The sequence below is a fragment of the Portunus trituberculatus genome, chromosome 27 (genome assembly GCF_017591435.1).
Source record: "Portunus trituberculatus isolate SZX2019 chromosome 27, ASM1759143v1, whole genome shotgun sequence".
NCBI lineage: Eukaryota > Metazoa > Arthropoda > Malacostraca > Decapoda > Portunidae > Portunus > Portunus trituberculatus.
Window position 1 is genome coordinate 16,715,515 of NC_059281.1, and position 12,983 is coordinate 16,728,497.

The 12,983-nt window shown below is 40.8% G+C and overlaps 1 protein-coding gene across 2 annotated transcripts in view; it reads left to right on the forward strand.

Annotated features, from left to right (window-relative positions):
* LOC123509530 overlaps positions 1 to 12,983 on the forward strand; it is a 129,781-nt gene that overhangs the window by 87,282 nt on the left and 29,516 nt on the right. For both annotated transcript variants that reach the window (XM_045263882.1, XM_045263881.1), the window contains exon 2: positions 4,452 to 4,547. In XM_045263882.1, the coding sequence (XP_045119817.1) occupies positions 4,475 to 4,547 (73 nt within the window). In that variant the 5' untranslated portion in view covers positions 4,452 to 4,474. The remainder of the gene's footprint in view (positions 1 to 4,451; positions 4,548 to 12,983) is intronic.

The following is a 12,983-nucleotide window of genomic DNA, read 5'->3' on the forward strand; positions in this document are numbered from 1 at the left end:
TTGATTGGCCATTTAGGGATCGTAATATTGTCTTTGTACCAACTTTTAAAGACACTTTGAAATCTCGTTACCTGTCTTGAGGATCGCTGCGCTTCTAGTATTCTTGGTGGAAGAGATGGCGGCTGCTTCACGTCTTTTTCTGTGTGTGTGTGTGTGTGTGTGTGTGTGTGTGTGTGTGTGTAGCATGACCATCAGCCTACATGTTTCTTCCTCAACCTACTCCACTTATCTCCGTCAGTTGTCTGTCAGTGTCAGGCCACGTCAGCAAAACTTATCTCTTTGTATACTCTCTCTCTCTCTCTCTCTCTCTCTCTCTCTCTCTCTCTCTCTCTCTCTCTCTCTCTCTCTCTCTCTCCAACTTTCTTTCATCCTTTACGTTGCTTTCTGGTGATGTAAGGAAAAATTATAGAAAAGAAAAGAAAAGTCACTATATCGTTTTCTTCTAAAAGCTTATTGAGAGAAGATAAAGATGAATACGTCCTGCCCCATCCTTTATTTTCAGGGACACGCTCATGTATAACTTTTAGGTGAATAACTGACTAGTCATCATCGGAATAGTTTATGCAGTACGCAATATAATAAACCATAATGTCGACTTTCCTTGAAAAGAACTCCAACTTTAAATGATAGAGAAAGGGAATATAACAGAATTTTATACTGATGTGTGCTTCAATACAAAGCTACTCAGATGTCAGGTCGTATTTTTACACACTTGAAGTATACCCAGCACTGCAGTTTGTTGTCAAAGAAAATAGAAACTGAAACTATTTTAGTGTATATTGTGCCAGCCACGAAAACCACCGCACCTAATTATCGATTACTCATTCTTTTACTTCATTTAGAGTGATTTTTCCTCCTCTTGTCACTCAACAATTTAGAATCAGAAAAGCGAGAAAAACAAATAATAATTAAGGATATGTTATTGATATTATGAAAGTAATGAATAATAATCATAATAGATCAAATTTATTTCTCACATGATATATCTAAAATGTTTGTATATTTTCAAGGATTTAGTACAATATGAGTTAACAAGCAGAGCCGTCCCAACGCAAACGCATACTACACATAACCAAATGTTATATGAATATAATTTCTTATAGAAAAGATAGCGTGCTGGTATATAACTATGTACCCAAGGAAGCGAGGCAAGGAGTTTTTATGAAACGTCTGCTACAAAACATTCTTCCCTCACTAATGATCTTACACTTTCTGAAATACATTTCACCCATTAAACATCTTGCACCCAACAAGTATCCTTTTCTCACCCAACATTCCTTACTCATTAAAAATCCAACACTTACCAAACATTCTACACTCAACAAACATCCTGCACTCAATAAATCAATCTACACTGCTGAAACACCGAGTACTCACCAAACATTCCTTACTTACCACATGCCCTGCACTCAACTCACCGCATTTTTCGACACATCTTACCTTGCATTTGTAAACTACTGTCAACACCTTTACGAGATGCATTAGAAACAGTAAGGCATTAAAAGGCTTGGCGAAAGCGACATATGCAGGCTTAACTTGTTCAGTGTAGCGACAAATGTGCTGTAGTTCCAGCTGCCATTGGTTTATGATGACGTAATATTCAGGTGATAGAGTGAACAATAAATTTAGAGTCGATAGTTATGATTATGAAATTTTATGATACGTCTCAATTCAGGTAATGTAAAGCTTTATAAGTGACTAATATCGAACACATACACAATGCACAAGTAGACATGCTAATATTTGCACATTAGAGCTGAATCATGCTCCCAAATTAATGGGCTAATGCGCTATTCTTAGACACATACACACACACACACACACACACACACACACACACACACACACACACACACACACACACACACACACACACATAGGGTAAACAAAAACTGCATGGTGGTTCCCTCCTACGACTTCCAGTGCACAGAAATTTCTTGTTACTCTCAACCCTGTTGTTCTCATTTCACTAGTGCAAGAGTTAAGCAGTATCTCCGCTGTTTCATCTATTACTGGAAACTCTGGAATTCTCTACCTGTTTTTATTCTTCTTTTTTATAACTTTAACTGTTTCAAAAGAGGAGTTTCGAGATGCCTTCGAAACTAATTTCTCCTGTCTCTTTTTCTACCTACTTTGTCTTTTTAGGAAACAGCATTACAAGTACGCCTCGTATATATTTTTCCTCTTGATACGTAAGGAAAATCACCCAAAATTGTCCCTTATGGAAGAAAAAGGATGTAGTAAATAATATTTAGATACGTATACAATCTTCAGACATATTTCAGACTCCTTGGAATTCTACACACAGTTCATGCATAAGCGATAAAAGGACAAGTTCAAGTGAAAGTTCTCATGTTGTTAGTTGGCAGAGGGTCGGCGGGCCACCAACATTCCCCCGAGGGCTGCGTCTCTCCTTCCGGTGCGTGTCCCCAGTGAGGGACACCACTTCACGACCACCTTGGGAGTGTTGTCTTTGTAGTTTTCATAGAATAGAATGTGTTGTTGTGTTATTGTTCCTTTTCTTGTATAGAAGTTGTGATGTTTGTGGTAGTACTGCTGGTGGAGCTAGAGATACTGTCGTTGTTCTTGTCGTCGTCGTCGTCGTCGTCGTTGTTGTTGTTGTTGTTGTTGTTGTTGTTGTTGTTGTTGTTGTTGTTGTTGTTGTTGTTGTTGTTGTTATTATCATCGTTATTATTGTTACTATGATTATCTTTGTTAATGTTACTGTTCTCGGTAATGATAATACTGATATGGGCGTGAGTGTCGATGTTCATTTGTGCGTCGTGACTGAAAGACAAACATTGAATCCTCGTGTTATTCTCATTAAATATTCTTGCTTCAGTCTTGAAAGTGTACAGTTTCTGTAGCAGGTAATACACTTTTCCGTGCATGTTTTACACATGTCAAGTTAAAATGATGAAATATTACAAAAAAACAACTACTTAATGAATCCTTGAAGCACTCGCACCTAGAGTCGTCAGTACATTGGCACGGCCTGATATTAATATTCTGCTATTGCCTCTTTTGATAAATACGGAAAATCAACAGCACTGGGCGTACCTTTGTTGTTAGAAGAGGTAATTAAGGGGCTCTTATACACACTGGCTGCTGCAGGAAGGGTGGACGAAAGCTTCCAATCAGTTGATGAACATTTTAATTTCAAAGAGGCTTTGCTTACCTGTGTGTAATTTCCATTATTGAAATTCTGTTCAGTGCTTCGGCTTCAGCGGTTTGTTGTGCTACGGGATCATCCCCCACTTAAGAACCCCTACCCTTCCCAATAGCGGATCCCCCTCAGGCAGACCTGGACCAGCTCAGGACCGTCCTACCGCGGCATCATGACTCACCTTTGGTCTTCCTTGAGGCTCAGAAGCCTGTCTTGTGTGTTGTAGGTAGACTGTAAGGGTTAATAGGGAACAACACAACATTATATTTACACTTCAATCCTTATATCTCTACATTGTGTTTTGGGGAATCTCTTTTTCACTTCTTTAAGATTTTTGATATTTCTTCTCGTCTTTTGCACCCTTTATTTGTTTTTTGGGTGTTATTCGATACACAGTCCTGCTCAGTATTATTTACTTGGTTTATCTGCTCAAGGACTTGTGGTTTGAGCATACCTGATGTGAAATGTTCAGTGTGTATATTTTCACTAAATACTGCTCATTCTCTATCTTACCCGCATCAAGATTTGTTTCCCACATAAAGGTCAGAGAGTATATATCCTGTAACACATTAACATTTTCAACATCTGAATGATTTCTATTCAGAGCGTAAAGGGTTTAACTTTTTACAAGCTGTTCATAATATACATAATGATAATGTTTATGATGGCTATTTACTGGTGATTATTTTCTTTTAGCAGGTAAAATCTTTGCTCGCAAGTTGCACCCCCAGGCAGATTCTGCTTGCTGGTCCTTAACCTTTCTGCCGAATGGTGCGCTCCTCGTCATCCGTAATGCATATTGCCCGAGAAATACTCATAAAATTAAATGACTAGAGGCGCACCTGAACGTGAGTGGCAGTATACAAGAGGCATATCTGACAAATAAATAAAACGTCCAGAACACTTAGCACAAGGACATTTATAAATATAACATGATTACGAGCATCCTGCAGCATCACTTTGATCCTTCCGCAACATAAGTATAGGGTCTTTCTATTCCTGCCTTGTCTTAAGTTGTTTTTTTCAGTTAATCTCACGCGAGTAAAAATTTACTATTCATTCGTGCATGGAGCTGACAGTTCTGTTATTGTACTGAATATATCTCAGTGTACCCCGCGTGCCTGAACACGTACTATCGCAGTAGATAAACAACGCACACATATATGTCGTAAAAAATAAAACATGCGCAATATCACAGGAAATGAAAAAAATGTTCATTTACGTCAAATATTAACACATACATTAAAAATATTCATGCAAGACCTTTGCTTTTTTTTTTTTTCAGTGCCAGTGTTTGTACGGCCAGTGATGAAAAGATTAAGCGCCTTACTGATGTATGAATGCAGATTACAAATTACCACCACCACCACTATCGCCATCTGTACATACTTCTACTACTACTACCGCCACCATCACCAACCAACCACCAACCATTATTACTATCAAAAACAGCCACCACCATCTCCAGCTTACACTTCCATCCATCATATGCTCATGACGTCTCAAAACACCTATACACACACACACACACACACACACACACACACACACACACACACACACACACACACACACACACACACACACACACACACACACACTTACAGTTATATAGGTGCCTCATGAAGTATCAAGAGAAGTCCCAAACATTGACTCCAACTTTTCACAAGCTCTATATTTCACACTTTCAACTCATATCAATGGTTTTCAGTGCTCCCATTTCTGCATCCAGAGACTTTTACCTAAGAATTATGGTAATGATCTTTCCTTTGTGAAGTATTGATAGTATCGTATAGACCACCAGCGACTTCAATGTTGCGGCGTCTTGTATCGGCCAATAAGCCTGCCAGCCGGTATGTCAGTCATTTAGTCAATAGGTTTGTCAGTCAGTCAGTCAGTCAGTCAGTCAGTCAGTTAATTAGTTAACTAGTCAGTCAGTCAGACAGTATCTGACAATCAAAATAAAGTTCCTCTATTTGGATATAGAATTATTTAGACGCTTGACTGCCAAAAGTTTCGTATTTTTGGCTACAAATTATATTTTTAGTCTTTTAATGGATAGGAAAGGTCTTTTTATACCTTTTACATTTAAAGTTTGTAAGTGAAACCTAACAATTTACCTTCATATTTATCAATGAACTTTACAAGACCATATTGTCGGTAACACTTAAACTTATAATGTTGCGGGCCATTTACTCCAAACCTCAGCCGAGAGGAACATAATGTGGTCTTTGATATATGTTATGGTGGTTGTAATCCCATTACGTGACGCCTGTCCTGCGTTGCCCCACCTGCGTCCAGCGGTGTGTGTTACAGGGATCGCTGTGGCGGGGACTGGATGTGAAAAGGGATACGTATCATACTGCAATACTTGACGTACAGTTTTTTTTTTTCTTTTTCCAGATCTACGGGGACTCATTCCTCACGAAAAGGTTACCTTCGGATACTGTTATGCAAGCGTTTAATATGACTGAAAATTGGACATGATAAACAGTTGAAAAATAGATGTTAAAGATCTTTTAATGAATGATTTTTCTTTTAATGTAGGAATTCTATGCAGGAAGAGTAGATCTTATATTTATTTATTTATTTCCATTGCTCAAGGATGGCTGTCAAAAATGGCTTTTAAATAAAATTTACATGTAGAATAAATATTTCCTTGTTTTAAACAATAAACATTAATTAGTTATCACTTGAAAGTATATAAAAAAAAGGCAGCCACTGTCCCCTTTCCTTCAATATGACTCATTTCATATGAAAACTTAGGCAATGATAATGGAATTCTTTTTTTATTTCCAAGGTTTCTAGTGACACAAGTGTTTAAAGTTCATATTCCAGAAGAACCCTTGTTGTGTTTCAGTCGTCACCTTTGTTGTTTACATGTTTTATGATGTGACTCGGTAAATTTTTCCCCTTCTCCACATCTCTCCTCAGACTGTCACCTTTCCATGGCAAAAGTTGTTTTTTAAGCACGTCATCTTCAATACACCTCTTCGCCTCAACCTCACATTCAAATCGAATATACGAAACATTTATAAATAAAATGATCTCAGACAACGCAGTCTTTTCCACATATTCATAAAGCCCTCTTCCTGCATCCCTTTTCCCCGCGGTGCAACACTCTTCTTAACCTTTCTAAAAGCACACTGTTTGTCTTCCTTTTGGCATTCTGAATCCTGAATGATATTCATGAAAGACCAAATAAACTTTTCTTTGTTATATTCGGTTCTCCTTTTATGCAGCGACACAACTCAAACCTTCTCCCTCTCTTGAGTATTCAACTTTGTCCAGTCTTTATGAAGCAAACTTACCAACCATTTCGTCACACATTCATTCACTTGCATAAAGAGTTTTATTTAATCTTATCTGTTCCATATATTTTTACTCTGGATTTTTAAGGGGAGAACATCTCACTTTTACCAATACCCTTTTATTCTTTACCCTTTCAGATTGTTTACCTCCCCTCTAAGTGAGTAATTTACTGTTGTCTCTCTCTCATTGTTCTCATTAAATAACCCTTCAAAACATTCGCCGCACCTTTCCTTCGCGCTCCCTTTGTCCTCTGACACCTCGCCACCTGTAGGGAAAAATAAGTTTGGACATTTGTCCCTTAACCTCTTTATGTTGTTGACATTCTTCCACAGCAATGACATTATTTACAAAATAATAAAACACACACACACACACACACACACACACACACACACACACACACACACACACACACACACACAAAGAAAAATACACTTCTCACCAGTTTTTGTCCTTACTCTTTTCCGTCAGTCCAACTTTACTTTTTCCGTTTCTTCGTTATTTCAATTTCGTTTTTCCCACATCCTCAACTCATTTCTAATTAGTCTCCTCCTCCCGCCCTGATCCGTTCATTAACTTCATTCGTGTTGTCCGTCGCATTGTCTTCTCAATCCAGTTGTCTGTTTTTCATGGTGCACTTTATTTCTGTGCTTATAAAGATCTACCTCTTCATACGCCTATTGTTATTCTCACATCTCTTTTCTTATGACGGAAGCTAACCACACTTTTATTGTGATTTGCTGCCATGTCATACTTCGCTCTTTTTTCATATTTCGGATCTGAATTTCTTGAACTTGTGTCCCACTTTCTACTTACAATCCTACGTGTGCACATATATGTTGTTCACACACACACACACACACACACACACACACACACACACACACACACACACACACACACACACACACACACACACACACACACACACACACACACACACACATACAGATATGAAACGCACTGGCCACCTGGGCACTTCACCTCATGAATGTTATTGGCAGCCGAAGAGATGAATGGAGCAACTTTGAAAGACGGCTTTATGAAACAGCGTGTTACCATCAAAACAAAATTCAAAATATATGTACGCACGTTATGAGCTCATCACACCAGATGACAAAGAAGTGGAGGTCTATATCATGCACAACAGTTATTATAATGAAAAAATAAGGTTTTTCTTTTCAACAAAGTTTTACCGACATTCCCAGATGAAAAATGGTTGTTAGACATTAATAAACCAATATCATCTCTCAGACGCGCACGATTATTGCCTCAGCCGTCGCTCTGACCTGACGCTTCTGCAGGCACTCAACCCCTGTATCTTGAAGCAGGTGAAGATTGGTTTCCCTGCAGGCTTCCTGTTGCCTCACACCGAGCACAAAGACAGTCAGTCAGAGGGGAAGTTTCGGACACACACACACACACACACACACACACACACACACACACACACACACACACTTCCCGCAACTAGATTTTCTATTAGCTAAGGTTTCCTCTCTGTATATCACCATTTACTCAATATAATCTTCAAAGGTGTCCCAGAATGCAAATCGGCTTGGTGTCCACTCATACGTGGTTCGGGTGGGGCCAGCAAGGGGAGGGTGCAGCTCTCCATCATTATTTTCCGGTAATGGACAGGGTAATAAATATTTTCAGCCAGTGCTTATCATTCCACTAACCGTTGACCTTATACGTTTAGGAAGCGCTCACGTTTGCCTGTAGTGTTGTATTTATCTTTGTTGCATTGATAAATAAAAAATAGAGAATGCGTAGATTTCCAAAAGAGAAAGGCACTGTCAGGTAGTGAGGAAAGGGACTGCGGTGGTGGCAGTAATGGTGTGATGGTGATGAAGGCGCTGCTCCTCGTACTGGCGCCCCTGCCGCCGCTGCTGCTGCTGCCGCCGATGCTTCTGCTGCCGTCTCGAAACCATCATTGCAGTTTCATATCCAGAATTTATCACGCTCTTTCTAACAATATCCTTCCACTCTCTCTCTCTCTCTCTCTCTCTCTCTCTCTCTCTGCCACAGGTGTTGGAGAAATAAAATAATGGTGGTCGTAAACAAAGTGATCATGTGGAGTCCGTAATTAGCTCCGGTGAAGGATGGCACGCCACTTGGGGACCGCTGCGCCCTATGCTGACACATGCCGCCACTCACTTGTGTTGTGAGTCTGTTTGTATCAGTTAAAAGAAATAATAATTGGCGGCAGTAGCAGCCTGAAAGGCTGAGAAGCGAGAGGAAGGTGTTGAACGTCAGGGAAAGGATGAGGAAAGGGTACAGAAGACAACAGGAAAGGCAGAGGAATGAAACTATAGGATGGAAAGGGAATGAAAACATCGTCTGCAGTTGCGTGATCCTTTTTTGCGTGTATATGAGAGATTTGACTCATGATCGTATTGCATATGGTGAGCTCTCATAGATGAACTTATGGTTCTCTGCCACGGAGCAGCGCATGGGAGGCTTGCTAAAGCAGCCATGTGATGGCCGTCACAAAGGCAGCTTTAAGACTAGTCGCCGTGCAATATTATACAAGAAATACTACCGAGGATCGAACTTGACATTCGACACTGCTTCTTCAAAGTGCTGCCTACGTGTCCTACTCTGAAAAATGGAACATACTGGAATGAAAAGTTGAAGCAAGGTAAAAGAACAGCAAGTGAAGGACGTCCATTGCAACACTGAGGCAGGAGCCAAGGGACTCTCTCAATTCCCTTCCTCATTCACCCCTTTTCCATTTCATTAACTCACTCATTGGATGGAGGCGGGATTTTGGCCGCGACGCCCTGCAGCAAGGGTCCCGAGGGCCAAGAAACGCCGTGGTCATCTCTGAGCAACAGTACTCGAGAGCTGAGTTGCGGCTGGCGCCTCCTCACCTCAAGTATCACTACTCTATTATGTTGTGTGTCGCTTCTACGATAGAAATATTACTGGAAAAGAAGTAAACAAATCATCAACATAATGACCATACGGACATATTATTTCTTAAGAAATAGATTATTAAAAGACTGAACTATGTTTTTAGAGAGAGAAAAATATGTACTGAATCTTGTCCCTACATATTAAGAGAAAAGAAACTGCCAAAACTCTAAGGATAACAAGGCCACTTTGCTCGTAGTTCCCGAAATGTCTTGATATTCCTTCCGCGAAAAGTTGAAATCTTGGGAAATGGAATAACAGAGCAAAGCAGATTATTCTGGAGCTTATCAGTGAAGGGAATGGAAGGGTGAATACACTGGCAAACTCTTGTATTAGGAAGACAGAATAGGGTTGGCAGCAGACAGAGAATCTTCTCAGTGATGCCACGGCAGGTAGAGAGGAACCATGCAGTTAGCAAGCTGAGTGAGGCAGGAGCCATGATAATAGCGTTATAAGATAGCGCGAGAAGCGACATTACTGCTGACTGTGAAAGACGGAAGAGCCAGTTAAAGCAGGGAGAGTAACGAGACGAATGGCCTCTGTTGTCCTCACAGGAGTTTGAATGGGGCGCCTACAACACACACACACACACACACACACACACACACACACACACACAGCGAATTTTACTCTATGTAATCAGGAACGAGAGGAGAAGAGTGACTGAGGCGACACACAATGTCTAGTGTCAGTGAATGTAGGACAAGTCGTGAATGTGGTTGCTCATGGTTTGAGGCATTGAAGACCATAAAGTTTTCTCAGCTCTAAAGAGGAGACAAATCGAAAATTAGGAACTGTTACTGTCTTTAAAAGTCACATACTATTGTGAGTACCGTATGCCGAATTAAGTTGAGAGTGCGAGGCATTAGAGCAGACATGAATGAAATGAGATGAAATTGTTGATTAATTATACTGTAGGAAAGCCGGTACTAGGACAGATTCCGTACAGGTCCACCATTAATGTATTCAGATCAGCATTCACTTTATCAGAAAGGCAACAATTCGAACAGAGGGAAGTGCTTGAATTTGTGTGTTGTATTGATGCAGCGCTTATGTTTCCTACTTGTGGCGCAGTGACCTTCACCGCTTGTTCAAACAACGCTACAGACACGTCTTCCACTTGAAGTTATTGCAGAACTGTCCAAATATTGGCGATGATATCCCGCATTTTAAAATCATTTTACATATTAAAAATATACCAGCTGTGTGTGTGTAATTCACCTTGGTCGCCTGCTGTGTGTGTGTGTGTGTGTGTGTGTGTGTGTGTGTGTGTGTGTGTGTGTGTGTGTGTGTGTGTGTGTGTGAGCGAGCTTGCCTGAGAGTTTTTTTTTTTTTCCTTCTTTCTTTTTACCGATAACATCCAATCTTGAGGTCCTCGAGTCCTTGTCAGGGTCTTTGGCACTATTGTCTTCTCTTGTTAATCGCTCCTCCATGTGACAAATTCAGCAAAGATTGAAGGAAGTTGTAGTGAATCGATGTCTTGCAAGAGAGGTCAAGGTGCCTGGTGTTCCACGTGAAGGTGAGGGATTAGCTGTTGTCAACCCTTGCACCGTAATAACTGTTTCGCCACCAGCGTTGTTACGGAGTTCTGTGATGCACTACTTAGTCTTACCTTCCATGCAGCTTTTACCCCTTCGTGAAAGGCAGTGTGCCTTGACAACTCACCTTCTGCACTCCACTACCACACTGCATCCAAGGACACATAAAATAATCTTCGTGAGTCTGTGTTCAGCAGCGCCAACATGGGCCTCGACTCATCGTCAACTCAAAATGTTTTCCTCTTGACTTTTTTCTCGTCTTTAATTACAGTGACTAACGATCATGGCCGTAAAGAGGCTTCTTTTTTCACTCGCTGAAAATGTGTCTCGTGCTACACACCGGCTTTCGAGCAGTGTAGAGCAAGAACGAGATGAGGAAATATAGGGAATGTGTGATAGAGTTTCCAGCGTCTTGGACGTCGCCAAAAGAGAAGCCACGGCCTTTCGTCTCACCCGAGAAATCTGCCACCACTTCCTGGGTTATTGCCTTCATAGTGTCCAGAAAACCAAACGTCACACTTCATAATAGAGAATGATATATATCAACATGATTGAGTGACGGTGTGGCTATGCATCCATCACACACCTGCATCCTTTATTTTCAAATGACAAATATCAAGACTACTGGGAAAATTCATTTGACTGTTTCTCGATTCTACTGTTACCACCGGCTTGAAGATGTTTGCTTGTTCGTTTGCTTTCTCTCTATGCCTTTAGCTTGCCACCAGCTTGAAAATAAATCTACCGAATTATGTTTCACATCTTTTAGTTAAGAAAAGTCTGTATAATCATTAAAAGTATACTCACCACCAGCAAGCACGTGACAAATTTCAAAGGCAACACCTCCGCTAAGCTGGTTAAGGTGCTGCTCGTCACTCTGTGTCTGGCATGGAAAGGCTCCCAGGCACTGCTAAGGAGAACCATTACAAGATGCCTCTACGCCTTGCTCCTGCCACCTTCAGACAGCAGGCAGCAGTCTCAGGGGTTCTTCAGAGTTTCGTTTCCTTGCGGCCTCTAAACACGACATGGAGAAGATCCCAAACATTCTTACACATAAAATTTTAAGTTACACATCCTCTTTTCCGGGAGCAGGGCAAAGAATTCACGCCTCCTAAGGTCTCATGTTCTCGCACCTCCGGCATCTTGGTTCCCGCCACAGCATCACCATCACAGCAGGAAGTAGATGACTGCCTACGTGAACCAGGCTTGGAACTCAGCCAGCTCCTTCTCGTGTACTGCAAACTTACTGCATACAGGAACCAGAATATTGCATGCAAGACGTTATTTAAGATAGGTTTCCCCAGCTAAGGGAATATTTTCAGTGATTAAAGAATTATTTCGAATCTCTCTCTCTCTCTCTCTCTCTCTCTCTCTCTCTCTCTCTCTCTCTCTCTCTCTCTCTCTCTCTCTCTCTCTCTCTCTCTCACACACACACACACACACACACACACACACACACACACACACACACACACACACACACACACACACACACACACACACACACACACACACACACACACACACACACACACACACACACACACACACACACACACACACACACACACACACACACACACACTGTTTGACCGATTTGTTAATGTTATCTTGACAGTTTTTTTTTTATGATCAGCAACAACCCAAGGCACGATATTTTATTTTCCCGGGCGTCCAAATCAGGATATAAGAATGATGTATAACCTTTGTTTCTTTGAAGCTGATACGACCTTCATCAATGTACTTCCCTCGTCACCACTTCTCCCTTCCCCCCAGCGACATGGCAGCTCCTGTCCATTAGTTATTGCAATGACTATTCCTTTTGATCATATATGCTTCGTCGTCTTTTTTTTTTTTCTGTGTAAGAAGAGTAATGGCCAAGGACAGCAAAATGAGCGGGAGAAAGGCCCCACTGATGTGCCAGTTCCAGGAATAAAGAAAGATCAGAGGACTCATTCAAAAATTATAAAGTATTTGTATGGTTTCTGGCGAGAGCAGTGAAAATACTTATGTGGTTGAGAATAAAAAACAGAGGAGCAAGAGACAAG